This window comes from Lithobates pipiens, unplaced genomic scaffold, assembly GCF_037356315.1.
Source record: "Lithobates pipiens isolate NorthernLeopardFrog02 unplaced genomic scaffold, aLitPip1_a1.2 Scaffold_27, whole genome shotgun sequence".
NCBI lineage: Eukaryota > Metazoa > Chordata > Amphibia > Anura > Ranidae > Lithobates > Lithobates pipiens.
Genome location: NW_027507788.1, coordinates 166,827,592 through 166,841,237, shown reverse-complemented (window position 1 = coordinate 166,841,237; position 13,646 = coordinate 166,827,592). Strand labels below are relative to the sequence as shown.

General features: G+C 40.1%; 1 protein-coding gene across 3 annotated transcripts in view; it reads right to left on the bottom strand.

Moving 5' to 3' along the window:
• Positions 1-13,646, bottom strand: part of KCNJ5 (potassium inwardly rectifying channel subfamily J member 5) — a 244,474-nt gene that overhangs the window by 33,331 nt on the left and 197,497 nt on the right. For all 3 annotated transcript variants that reach the window (XM_077457858.1, XM_077457856.1, XM_077457859.1), the window contains one exon: positions 8,253-9,202. In XM_077457858.1, the coding sequence (XP_077313984.1) occupies positions 8,253-9,202 (950 nt within the window). The remainder of the gene's footprint in view (positions 1-8,252; positions 9,203-13,646) is intronic.

Genomic DNA, 13,646 nt, shown 5'->3' with positions numbered 1-13,646 from the left:
TGAGACATCTGTGTCTCTAAAGCAGCTACATCGGATTGGACTTCCACTGTGCCAATAGTTCCCTATCTCCACAATAGATGCATTTGATGAACTAACAGCAGCTTTATAAGCCTTACACAGAGCCTCCTCTTCAATTTGGATTAAGTTAATGGCTTATTCTAGGCTCTAGTTCAACGTTTCAACATTATGGCATCTAATGAGAGAGCCCCTTAAAGAGTCTTTGTCAACAAAGCCTAGGTTTTGGCTGAACCCACCCTTTTTTTAAATCTGGGAACTAGAGCCAGCTGACTTTGATACATACCTGGTTGGCTTGTAATTGTCTGTGGCTTGGGTTGATTAAGACAGCCATGCGTTAGTGACCGTACACCCCCACAATTATAGCAGACCATGAATCTTGACAGCTTTGCAATGAGAGTATTCTGTGATGCCTTTGTCTGGGTAGGTCTTGAGAGTCATTAGCTCCATCATCTGAGACATCTGTGTCTCTAAAGCAGCTACATCGGATTGGACTTCCACTGTGCCAATAGTTCCTATCTCCACAATAGATGCATTTGATGAACTAACAGCAGCTTTATAAGCCTTACACAGAGCCTCCTCTTCAATTTGGATTAAGTTAATGGCTTATTCTAGGCTCTAGTTCAACGTTTCAACATTATGGCATCTAATGAGAGAGCCCCTTAAAGAGTCTTTGTCAACAAAGCCTTGCTTGTGCTGTCTGGCTCACTGCTACCTTTCAGAATGATCTGGTGTAGAATCTTATCCAGCTGCACATGATAGGTGTGAGAGAATATGTAAACCAATTTAGAACAGTCTTCTATGCTCCCATAAATCTCCCACAAAGCTTCTAGACACTCAGTTGAGGATCGGGTGGCAATAGTATCTGGTACTCCTGAATCCAATGCTAAGGAACCAGAACTTTCTGGGTATCTGGATCGATATACTTGCCTGTGTAAGCTGGGCTTCAAGATCCCGTTAGCTGCAGGCTATCCCCTTAAAAGACGGTCGGGATTCCTCTCCACCATTCTAATAAAGCATAAGGGTGAAAAGCTGCCTTTTGTGTCCACCACAAATGTTTTTTGCCCAGGTACTAATGTTATCAATTTCTGGATCTGTTTATCTGTCCAGGTGAAACCAGCAATGCCTTCAACTACATAGAGCCCAAACCTGCCATTCTGTGATTCAAACCACTCCGCAGCAGTGATGGTGTACATCATGGTAGCCTGGCTGGTGGAGGTGGTAATCACTTTTTTTTCTCAGTCCCAAATTCAAATCCGAGCAAGCCCCCCTACCCCAGGAGAAGCTGCAGAATGGTCTTGTGATTACTATGCACACCTGAAGATGACAGATCTCTCTCACAGAGCACTTCCCAGCACACCTTGGTGCATTTCAAAGAATGTATTAGGCCACGCGTAGTCTAAATGAAGAGAGTATTAACAATTGTATTTATACAAATAATCAGTAAGAAAATAATATTACTCTGAAAAATGTTGTTAAACACCAGCAGCATGCCATCAGTAATTAATAGAACTGAATTGTTTTTACCAAGCAACAGTATATAAAGGCAGCCCTTAACTTGATTTAACAGGCCTCATTTTACACCACTGGACAGTGAATGACAAAAAATAAATAATAAATTAACCGGCAAAGTTGGGGCCCTTGAGGAAAGCACAACAGTTCCCAGCAGACAAAAGATTAGCTTGTGCAAGGTTGGTTTCTTACCAGGCCCAGGGTGCCGTCTTCAGTGTCTCTGGACATGTGATCTTATTCAGTGCAAAGCAAGCAAGAGAAATAGGAGTTCTTGTGATTTATCTTGCAATCCTGCTGAGGCATTCCCTCTTTTCCTTCCTTACAAGCATTGGAAGTGCTTGGTTCCAAATCATACCTCACACCTTCCCTGGGAGAAAGCTTTTGTGTCTGTGGCAAGGTCCTGTGCAATGAGAAGCCTCTCGGAGGTCTCAGCCGATTGTGGTCAGCTATGGCAGGATTCCACTCAGCCAACAGTCCAGTCACTCTGTTCAGCCAGCAGTCCAGTGCCTGCACTTGACAGCCACAGTTAACCTGCATGCAGTATAGGTACAGTATAGATGTACTTTAGATACCGTAAAGGTTTGGCATAATGCGATATTGGATTGGGTATGCTTGGTGTCCTGCTTTCAGTGGCTCAGTCCCTGCTAGCAGTATCAGCAATGAAAAAATAGCCCCCTCAGTAGTCCCCGGGATGCTGCAGTGACCTCTCACTGTACAAGGTGGGAAGCAGAGGTTAAGCAGTGGGAAGCAGAGGGTGAGTGAACGTTCCATTCTCCCTGCTGGAGTAGTGAAGATGCATTGATATGGGAGGCGCTGCACTGCTCCCGGAAGTCACTCTCAGTCTCAGATCTTCACTGGTGTCATCTCCCGCTGGCAGGTGAATATCCAGAGGTGCTCAATCACTCTCTCTCTCTAAGGCTTCTTTCACACAAGGCGGACTGCGTTCCAATCGCCACATGATCCACCCACAGATTTCCTACTGATTAGAGGATAGTGGGCGGATGACAGGTTTGTGTATGCTTAGTTTATGCAAAGCGGACATAGACAGAGGCTGCTCTGCTCTATGGGCGGCCAGGTGTATACAGACTACGCTGGCCGTTTACACCTCACTACCTCCGATCCACCTATATGGAAGAGAATAGATTCCATTCTGTTTGCTTTTAGTGGACCAGATGGTATTGGAAGTAGACACATGCTCATTTAAACCTGCCGTTCCATAGGAATAAATAAAAACGTCCAAACCGGTCCCCCTGAAAAACTGACAGGTGGACCTGATTGGAAAAATTGTGTGAAAGGGGTCCAATTCCCTTGGTGCGAAGAGGAAGTGCTTTCCCGGGCAGTTTATTAAAAAACTCTCTCCACTACTCCTATTGAACAGTGGCTATAGGGATTTGACTGGTAAGGAGTCCATTCTTCCCATTATATGGCTGCCATCTCAAAATAATACTCCCAGAATTCTCAGTGCACTGCATAAATGTCTATGGGCTTGCTTGGCTTTAGCTCTGGCTCCTAAAAAGGATGGTCTAGCATAACATTGCTATCTCCATTGAAGGATGGAAGAATAAAGTGCAATGTTTCCATTTCCAAATTGCTGTAGCCCAGCATCTGAATACACTTCTATTCTGTGTACTGTTAACATTTAAAAAAATACTTTCACAAAAAAAAAAAAATAATAATTACTCAAGATCCCAAAATTATTACATTTATTGATGTATGAAGTATGGGACATAATTATATATGTATGGTCTATAAAATTAATGGTTGCCCTATAATTAAATACTATAATTAAATAATTAAATAATAAGTTACTCAATTACATGATACATCATTATATAATTACTTAAATTAATGATAACCATTCACTTTAAAAACCTAGAACTAAGGTCAAAAACTCTTGGAAGTCCTGGGAGTCTCACCTAATATAAATCAAATCAGACTGGCGCAAAAATTACAACATGGTAAGGCTCCATGCACACTGGACTTGTGCATGGAGAAAAAAAAAAGGCCAGTTCCCCAGGCTATTTTTGTACTCGTTTAGGCGCGTTTGCGTTTTTTGTGCCAGAAAACTCAAAATTAAAAATGCAAACCAGCAGGGTTTTTCCCTGCTTGCGTTTCTAAACCTCCTAATGTGCATGAACACATAGGATAACGTTGCGCTGCTTCTACAGGCAAAACACAAAAGTCCTGTAGAAACAGCACATTTTTAAGCCAGTGTGCATGTACCCTTACTCTAAAAACACCGCAAGAAGTCCAAATCACTTTCACACAACGAAAACGAACACTATTAAATATGAATATGAAAAATGCTCTAAAAAAGTCACCATCAGTAAGCCAGCTTGTGCTTCTTCACATATCACCACAGCCACATATAGTTCAGATACATTAATTTTATTATTAGAATACAGGATTTATATAGCGCCAACAGTTTGCAAAATGCTTTACAACATGTGGGCAGACAGTACACTTACAATACAAATCAATACAGGAGGGATTAGAGGGCCCTGCTTGTTAGAGCTTACAATCTATAATTTTATAAATTCTAAATCTGTATATCTTATGATCCATATTTGGTTATCAATATATTAAATTAGTGATTGCATTCTTGAAGACCAATTTTATCTTTTCATATTTTTTGATTTGTTAATTTTATACACTTTTTTTTTTTTTTTACTATTTTATGCCATGTATTATTATTACATTCTTACTGCCATCACCAATACTACTGATGGTATTACAATATGAGTGATGCTCTTATTATAAATAATTTATTGTCATCCTCATTGCCATTATTTATATTATTAATACTATTCTTGATTTAATATATTCACACTTTTCATTCTCTTACTGGTATTTGTTATCTAGCATTCTGAATCATGTGGTATGCTAATGTATAACTTTTTTAATTTCTACTTTGTGTTGTATTTTTAGCCCTGACTTTATAATCAATCTGTAATTGGGAAAAAAAACTCTAATTGGACTTGTATAGCACTGTGTGGCACTTTATTTCTGGATTCACCCATCCCAACCACAACCAAAAGGCGATTGTGGAAACCTTCAGCTTGCAGAAGCTGCCAGCCCAAAAAGCAGATTCTATTTACCCCATCCTATACTACTGGATGATAATAATTTAAAATAAACCTAGACTGAAACCTCAGGGTTCCAGTACTATGTCTGTCTACTTTCCCAGGCAAGGACAGGACATTTCTTATTTAAACGAGAAACGGCAGAAATCACGGCTGTGCTATTGAAGAAGATTGAAAGCAGCAGCAGCTGAGGTTTTATAAGATAGGCTTCAAACCATGTCATACAAGACTGGCTTCAGGGATGCCATACGAGCCCTTCTTTGTGCACTGTGCCAAGGCTGGCATGCAAGTCAAATGTATTTAAAGTCAGAAACAAGTATTCTATTCTTCACTGTAATGCAGCAGATAGTCAGAAAGGAAATTAAAGTGTAGGCAAAAAATTTTTTTTGCATTCTGGATGGGTATGGGAGGGTTATAAACCTTTTTTCCCATCCCCCCCCATGGGAGATTTCCCTTCACTTCCTCTGCCATAGCCAAAACAGGTAGTGAGTGATGGAATCCCAGGGTGTCAGCGGAAGTACCAGAACTAGTGTCCCCATTGGAACACTACAACACAATTCCTGTTCTTAAGTCAACCCAAAAATGTAGCTTTTCTTTCACTTTTACTTTCACTTCCAGCAAGAAATAGGACAAATAGAGATGTTGAATCTCCTCAACAGGGAAACTACCAGTAAAAAAAAAAAAAAAGTGGACAGACTTTGTAATCCCTCTCCACTGTACCCAAAAATAAGTTGTGCCTTTAGTTACACTTTAGGAAACCAATAATGTGCACTCAGCATGGTTCAAAATGACCGGCCATTAATCCTTGAGGAAGAAGTAATAATACTAAATGGAGAACATGCATCTTAAAATTTGTTAGCACCAGTGAAATATTGAATCTCACCTGAACATAACAATTAAAATAAGATTACAAATAAAATGCCCTGAACAGTTTATGAATAATAATATGATGCATGGTGGTCTATAATTGTTCTCTAGAAGTAATTTTATTCCCATAGGACAAAAAACAATGCTTACCGGTACATATTTATAAAACTCATAAAGATCTTTTTTTTTTTTTTTTTTTTTTTTAGACATTTTTCTACATCATAGGTTTTTTTGATGAACTGGAAACAATAGAACTACAATGCATTAGGCTGCTACATGTGGTTCCTTCCTAGTTGTTTTGTATATCTAGTGACACATAAATGTGGTATACAGTATTTTGACTATTCTCCGGGCTTGTCAGGGTAGATAAAAAAAAAGTATAGTACCAGAACTTCCCTGCAAACTAAATACAATGAGCCAAACAATTAACCAACTAGAATATTTTTGAATTTCTGGAGGGAAATATGAAGTAAACCCACATAATATTACTATTCCATGCAGATTGGATTCTATAACTGGAGTCAATAAACCAGTATGACTAGTACATTAATATTCTTATACAGTTTAAAAGGTGCATAAAAAAATGCAGATACGTGTTAGTTATGTAGCTTTTCTTTAAAGTGAACCTGCAGGACAGAGATATGGGGCCAGAATGGCTTTGATCTTAAAGGAGCAGAAATATCCCTGCCATCTTACCATGGTCTCATAAATCGCTTAAACAGAATATGCAGGAGGTCTACCATTCTGCATATTTGTTCCAGCCCAGAGACTCACTAGACAGTGAAGCAAAACTCTAGATGGCATCCTGGAGCAAAAAACAATGGAATCTCCCAAATTTTTTTGGTCGCACAGTTTTACTGTGCCCTGAAAACATAAGAAGAGAAGATCTAAACTCCAAGATATTGGATAGGAATGTAACAATGTCAATGTAACAATGTCAACCAAATGTTCTAATGGCTTTGAACAGCAAAAGATAACAATTTAAACACAAGGTTCAGGTATATATACACTAACAAGCACATGGTGTACATGCATACATGCCTTCTGGTATGTTAATACAGGACTATACATTTGCATACTAGAGATTAACACAAAGGACTGCTTTGCACAAGTCACAGTATGAACTATTATATAATATGGGCAGTGTGCAACAGGAAATGATGAAAACAGCAATTTATTTTGAATACAGAGATTCAACATTCCTGTGTAATTGACCGATTGTTGTTGCAAATTCTCTTCACTTACCCTTCAACTCTGTGTCATCTCACTCCTTGACTAATCCATACCCATGACCAATGAGAAGCTTTTAATCTTGCAGTTTGTTGTAGTTGAAACCTTGTGTCAGTGAAGCAGGTCTGGGAAAATAACTGCACTTCGACAACACGCCAGTATAACAAACATCAATTATACACAACACACATTACCAATCCAAAGGTTTATCAGGATCATACTTGCTGCCAAAATGAACAAAGGAACCTCGACAAATAACTATCATTATCTATGGGTGATTCACCATACAAACACGTATAGTACAAAGCTGCATATTTCACTAAACAGAAATTAGGTTAAAGATCCATTTTTTACAGGAGTAAAATATTATGAGCATAGGTGTGCGCAGCCTATTGGATTAAAGCGGTATTAAACCCGCTGTTTTTTTTTTATTTTATTTTTCAGACCTGCAAGGGAAAAGGCATAATGAACTAGCATGCACCGCATACTAGCTCATTATGAAATACTTACCTTAGAACGAGGCCCCGATATCTCCGATGATCCACGCCGAGGGAGCTGACATGTTCCCTCGGCGTGTCTTCCGGGTATTGCGGCTCCGGCGCTGTGCGTGACCGGAGCTGCGATATCGTCACTCCTGCGCATGCGCGTGGGAGATTTGTTTCCGGCAAAGTCCAGCGTCTGTCGGGCTTTCAGCCGAAAATCCCCTGTGCGCATGCGCTGCTGCAGTCAGCGGCTCATTGCGAGGGGAATATCTCCTAAATCACACAGGTTTAGGAGATATTATTTTTAACTACAGGTAAGCCTTATTATAGGCTTACCTGTAGGTAAAACTTAAAAAAAACACTATACAACCGCTTTAAGGTGCTCACCCCGAAGCTCAAAACACACATGCCTTTCTCTGCAGCCTTAGCTGCACTGGACTGTGAATGAATGGGAAGTGCTCTGTACTGAGCGGCTTCTTGTTCATTCACAAATGAAGCCTAGTAAATGGTTTACTATTCTTCAGTTATGAATGGACACTGAGTGAGATAAAAATTACATATTTACGAGCCCCTTCCCCCACTCTCCATCCTGAAACATCCGCAGCAGCAGCTGGGGAGGAGAGGAGAGAAGGGAAGCCAGCAGCACGGGGAATCGGCACTGGGCATAGTGATTAGGGACCCTGTGCTCGCCTATGATTATAAGTGAATACTGATGTGCTCCAGCAGCAAGATCTCCTAAGTAAAGATTTTGTCTCTGCTGGCTGACCTCCTCCAGCCATGCAGTCTCACTTAACCAGCTGCATTGGTAGTTTAAATTTGAAGAAGCATAAACTGCTGGGTGTATATCCGGCTTTGAAATCAATGACCTAGCACAAGTTTACAGATAAGGACTTCTAACTTTCTCTAAATTCCCTCATCTGCAAACTTATTTCTGCTCAGTGACCGAAACTTATTACATAAAAGAATATCAATGTAACAACCAATCTACCTGTATTTTGAAAATGAGGTAGTCATTAGCAACCTCTGTTTTCTGAATATAAAGGTTCAATGTAAGGTGACCTACCTGTAGCTTCAACCATGCCTTCCAAGATGACCACAATCTCAAAGTCCTCCATCTCATGTTGCGCACGGGACATCTCCCAGAACGGACTCTTTTCGTTGATTTCATGTGAAATGATTAGTGGGGAGACCAGAAAGAGGCGGTCGTCTCCCGTATCAAAGCCAACATTAATGTCTGTCTGATTAAGCGGGATGAACTCGCCTTCCTTGGTCTGCTTGGATTTAATGAGTTTGGCTCGGATTGAGGCCTCCACAATATGGGAGCTTCGGAGATCTCCAACTCTAAACATGAGGCATAATTTACCATCTCGCAAGGAAATCACCGCATTGTTGGAGAACATCAGGGTTTCAGCTCGTTTTTTTGGCTGACTTATCTTTACAAACATACACCCCACCATAAGAGCATTAACGATAGAGCCAAGAATTGCCTGAATGAGAAGCAGAACTATTCCTTCGGGGCACTTCTCCGTAATAACTCGGTAGCCATAGCCAATGGTGGTCTCTGTCTCAATGGAAAAGAGGAAAGCAGAAACAAAGCCATTTAGATTCTCCACACAAGGAACCCAGTCCTTGTCCCCTAAATGTTCCAAGTCTCCTCTGAGATAAGCAATAAACCACCAATTGAGTCCAAAAAATAACCATGTAACTGTGTACACGAGCGTGAAAATAAACAGGCTAAAGTGCCACTTTAGGTCAACCAAAGATGTGAACATGTCACTGAAGTAGCGGTAGGTTTCCTTTACGTTGCCATGATGAACGTTGCACTTGCCATCTTTTTCCATATATCGCTGACGGGGCTTTTTGTGCTCCGCTAAGTGATGTGAACGGTCTACAGTCAAAGGCGGATTTTCACGAGCCTGTTTGGGTAACTTTTTAGGCTCCCTGGGAGCAATTTCGACATCCAAATCCTGGTCCATGGGAACTCTTAAATCTCGTGCCATAATGGGTGTATAACTGTGGGAAGCCAAAAAAGAAAGTTGATAAAATTGTGAGGAGATTCAAATTATGCTACAAACTGATTTAATTACAACACAAAATACTGAAAACAAAGGGTTGAGATGTGTTTTTTCCCCAGAATATCTGTAATTACCTTCCCGCTCTCTTCCATTTGTGGTCTGTTATCTGGGAGTCCCTAATGCTCATCTGTTTGGTGCAGGAATATGCGTTTCCAAATACACCACCTGTAGGCTTCTTGCCATTTCTCACATTCTTAATTAAGCCAATCAAAGGGCCCAGCCACCAGACTTACCCAGAACATATTCAGGAAGCTTAAAAACCCACCTCAAACATGTCCTGCTCTCCTAAATCTGGCTGCAATGGATTATATAGATAATTTTACCACTGTTGCTTTTTAGGGTAGATGTAAACCCCATCACTTAAATCTCATATTTTTATAAAATAATCCCTGGTAGTCCTGCTATAAAAGTCCTTGTTCTTTCCCTGTTTCTCATTAGTTCTCCTACATTGACACCCTGTCACACAGGCTTATGATAGAGGCTACATATGGGCATTTCATGTAACTAGTGTAGCTCATCCTCCTAAGAGCCACTTGTGAATGCAGTCCATTCTCCTCCACCCACAGCCAGGAACATAAACACAGCATTTCCTGCATTCCTCCACTGTCTCCAAATAACAGTCTGGGGTTTTTTTTTTTTTTTTTTTTTTTTTTTTATGAGAACGATGAACTGAGATAGGGAGAGGGAGCATGGCATACCCCAGGAAACTGTAGAATAATTTGAGGACTCCTTAACTTTCTGGCTGCACAGTACAAAAAAAAACAAAATGTCCCACGGGATCTCTATGCCAATGGTGACTATTACTCTTTTTATAGTTTAAAAGCGACGGTCACTAGCTTCTCAGCAATGGGGTTGCTTACTCAGGATCATTGGTTGTCTCCTGTCCATATCCACCAGACTCTTGATGCCTGCTGCTGCTGCTCAGGCTATTTTTGAGCTTTTTCACCACCTTCTGGGCACACTTCCTTGGGGATTGGTTGGAGTGCCATAAATATTCAGGCTGCATTCTCTGCTCTTCCCCCCCCCAACTATAGTTCTAGAATCCTCTAGAAGACACGGAGGAGCAACAGTGAAATGCTTAGCAGCCCAAAATATAAACCCTGTGCTTATCTGATTACAGTGGAGCTAACAAAATTAACTAGAAGCCTACTCTGCATTAGAAGGGTGCTACACAAGAATGGTCCACTGTTGTCACCATCAGGAAACCAGCCATCAATGCAGTGCATGTAGAAAGAATTGGCTGCAAAAGGTTAATAGCAATGATACTGTATGTAACAAAGGATGAAAAAAAGTGAAAAAACATAGATGGAAACATTCTACAGCAGAGGTCTGAAATTTTGCCTTTCAGCACAGCACTACCTTCTTGATTTTATGATGTCTTTCAATACAAGCACACCCTATTCAAAAATTCTGCTATGCTAAAGGATTTGGGAGATTACTTGCTACTGGTTAAGAAGGGTCCTCCAGATAAAAAGCGACAGGAAGGAGTGTTGTCTTATGTTCACCATCATATCCAATTGGATTCTCTGGGCAGCACAAACACTTCCTCCTTCACTACTGCTCCCTAAACATTTTGCCGATGTAAATTGTTAAAAGTATAACCAAAAGGCAAAATTTATTTTTTTCGTTTTGGATAGACTGGAGAGGTATTAATCATCTGTCCTGATTTTATTTTTTGCTTTCTGATCCAGTTAGGGAGATTCACCCGCTCTATTTGTCATGTTTAAGGTTATCATCGAAAGTGAAAGTAAAAAAAAAATCCTTTATTTTGGGTTGTCATTTGAACAACAGTAGTGGGGATATCTACCAATGAGGACACTTGTTCTGGTGACAGCTAGGGATTCCTTTACTTTGGAGGGATATCGTCTCACTTCCTATTTTGGCTACGAGACAGGAAGGGAAGCAAATCTCCACTATGGGACACAGATGGCAAAAAAAAAGGTTGTCCCGATACTAGTGTCGGGGACACATACCGAGAATTTGCAAGAGTACTTGTACTCGCACAAATGCTCCTGATGCCTTATCCGATACCTGGTCTGCAGGCGGAGTCAGTGGGCAGAGTCAGCAGAGCAGAGCTAGTCCTCACCTGTGGTGGAACTAGCTAGGTAAGCTGGCAGGGGTGCAGAGCATCAGGATCGGTGACCAGAGCCATCACATTCGGTCGACATCAGTGTCTGAACATCCCGACACCCATCTTGGTACACCCTGCACTCGGCTGCAGTAAGCCAGCAGCGGAGATCTTGCTACACCCAGCCCATATATTTTGGGCTGGGTGTAACAAGATGTCTGCTGCTGCTTACTTCAGCCGAGTGCAGGGTGTACTAAGATGGGCGTTGCAGCATAGAATTTCAAAATAAAGCCTTTCCTCATGTCATTGCTGCATTTCAGTGCCAGCCATCAGTGCCAGCAATCAGTGCCAGCAATCAGTGCCAGCCACCATTCAGTGCTCATAAATGCTGCCTATCAGTGCCATCTGTCAGTGTCCATAAGTGCCGCCTATTGACTGAAGGGAGGAACTACAGTTAAACCAGGCTTGTGTGTGAGCAAATTTAATTCAAAATATGTATATAAACGTGGATTGCGTTAACTACCACCACAAATTTTTAAATGTCAAATATCACTTCCACAGTGTTATATAAAACCCACAAGGTGCCGTGCATAAATTAAAACTCCTATAAGATTACTTTCTCCACCCTCAATAGGAGCATGTATCTTCTATAGTAGAAAGCGCTGCGCAAACTGTTGGCGCTATATAAATCCTAAATAATAATAATAGTATAAAATAGTATAAAGTGCAATTCATTATTGTAAACAATACCTCAAAAATACTACAAGCAAAAATAAATAAAAATTTTATGTGAACAAAACAATTAATTCAAGTGCACAATGAATGTCCTGAGTGAGTGATCACTCCAGTGCCAATAAGTTCCTCCTGTATAAAGTGCTCCTTTAATAAAGTGCTTCTTATATCCACCAAACAAGTGACTTCACCACCACCTAATTTGTTCTCTCTTTTTTCTCATAAAGATATATCTTTATGAGAAAAAATTAGCATGAGAGGTTTCCATTTACCGCTTGGAGAGGCTGTTGGTGAAATCCCCAAAGGAATGGTTATCCTAAATGAACTAAAGGCGCATATACAGATTTAATCTGGTGAGTGGCCATTGCGGCTGGTGGTGGTGAAGTCACTTGTTTGGTGGATATAAGAAGCACTTTATTAAAGGAGCACTTTATATAGGAGGACCTTATTGGCACTGGAGTGATCACTCACTCAGGACATTCATTTTGCACTAGAATTAATTGTTTTTCTCACATACAATTTTTAGTTTTTTTTTGCTTGTAGTATTTTTGAGGTATCGTTTACAATAATGAATTGCACTTTATACTATTTTATACTACTATAGAAGATACATGCTCCTATTGAGGGTGGAGTAAGTAATCTTATAGGAGTATTAATTTATGCACGGCACCTTGTGGGTTTTATATAACACTGTGGAAGTGATATTTGACATTTAATAATTTGTGGTGGTAGTTAGCGCAATCCACGTTATATTCAGATTTTACATCTATAACCTTTTTTTCCATCCCCAGTAGGATTGAAAAATATATATAGGTGTATAAAGAAAAGAAAATCGTAAAAATAAAGAAATGCTACTTGAGGGACATTTGCTTGCCACATTCATATTTCCATAGAGAATAATAAAGGGAGGGAGGGATAGATAATTGATCTTTGTATAGATATACACTTTAATTCCACTGTCTTTGGTCTGTAGATATGGTGCAGGTCTGCGGATGAGAGCTGGGAATATTACACAGGAATATCAGTTTTGATAGATTGTCATAGGAATGGGGACAACAGCCTCTCCATCATTGCTCTATGAATTAATCTTCTTTATTACTTTTCTACTCCAACTTAACATCCTCCCTTCAGTCTTATAGAAGAACAAAAAACACCTTGATGGAAATATACCACTAAGACTAAAAGATAAATGTTTGACAAAATTACGTAATATACGATACCCTGTTGGCTCTATGTGGGCTCAAAAATCAATGCATAACAAAATAAAGAAATCAACCGGTTAATGGGTACAGTAACCTGATAAAGGTCACTGTGAAAGCATGACAAATGTCTTGAGCTATTGCAGAATGTAATAATGGATGGTCAAGTGGGAGAAAATCATGATATACGGCAGAGCTCCAAAACTGAGGGGGGACATTGAAAGCCTGTGATTGGTTTGAACATTGGGGAGGAAATACACAGCATACAATTTAATGCAACATTTACTGAAACTAATTCTATTAGGACTCATGGGGATAAGTCTTGTTTTCCTGCATTTGACATGTGTCAAACATAGGTCAGCAGATACATATTTAACGTAGAG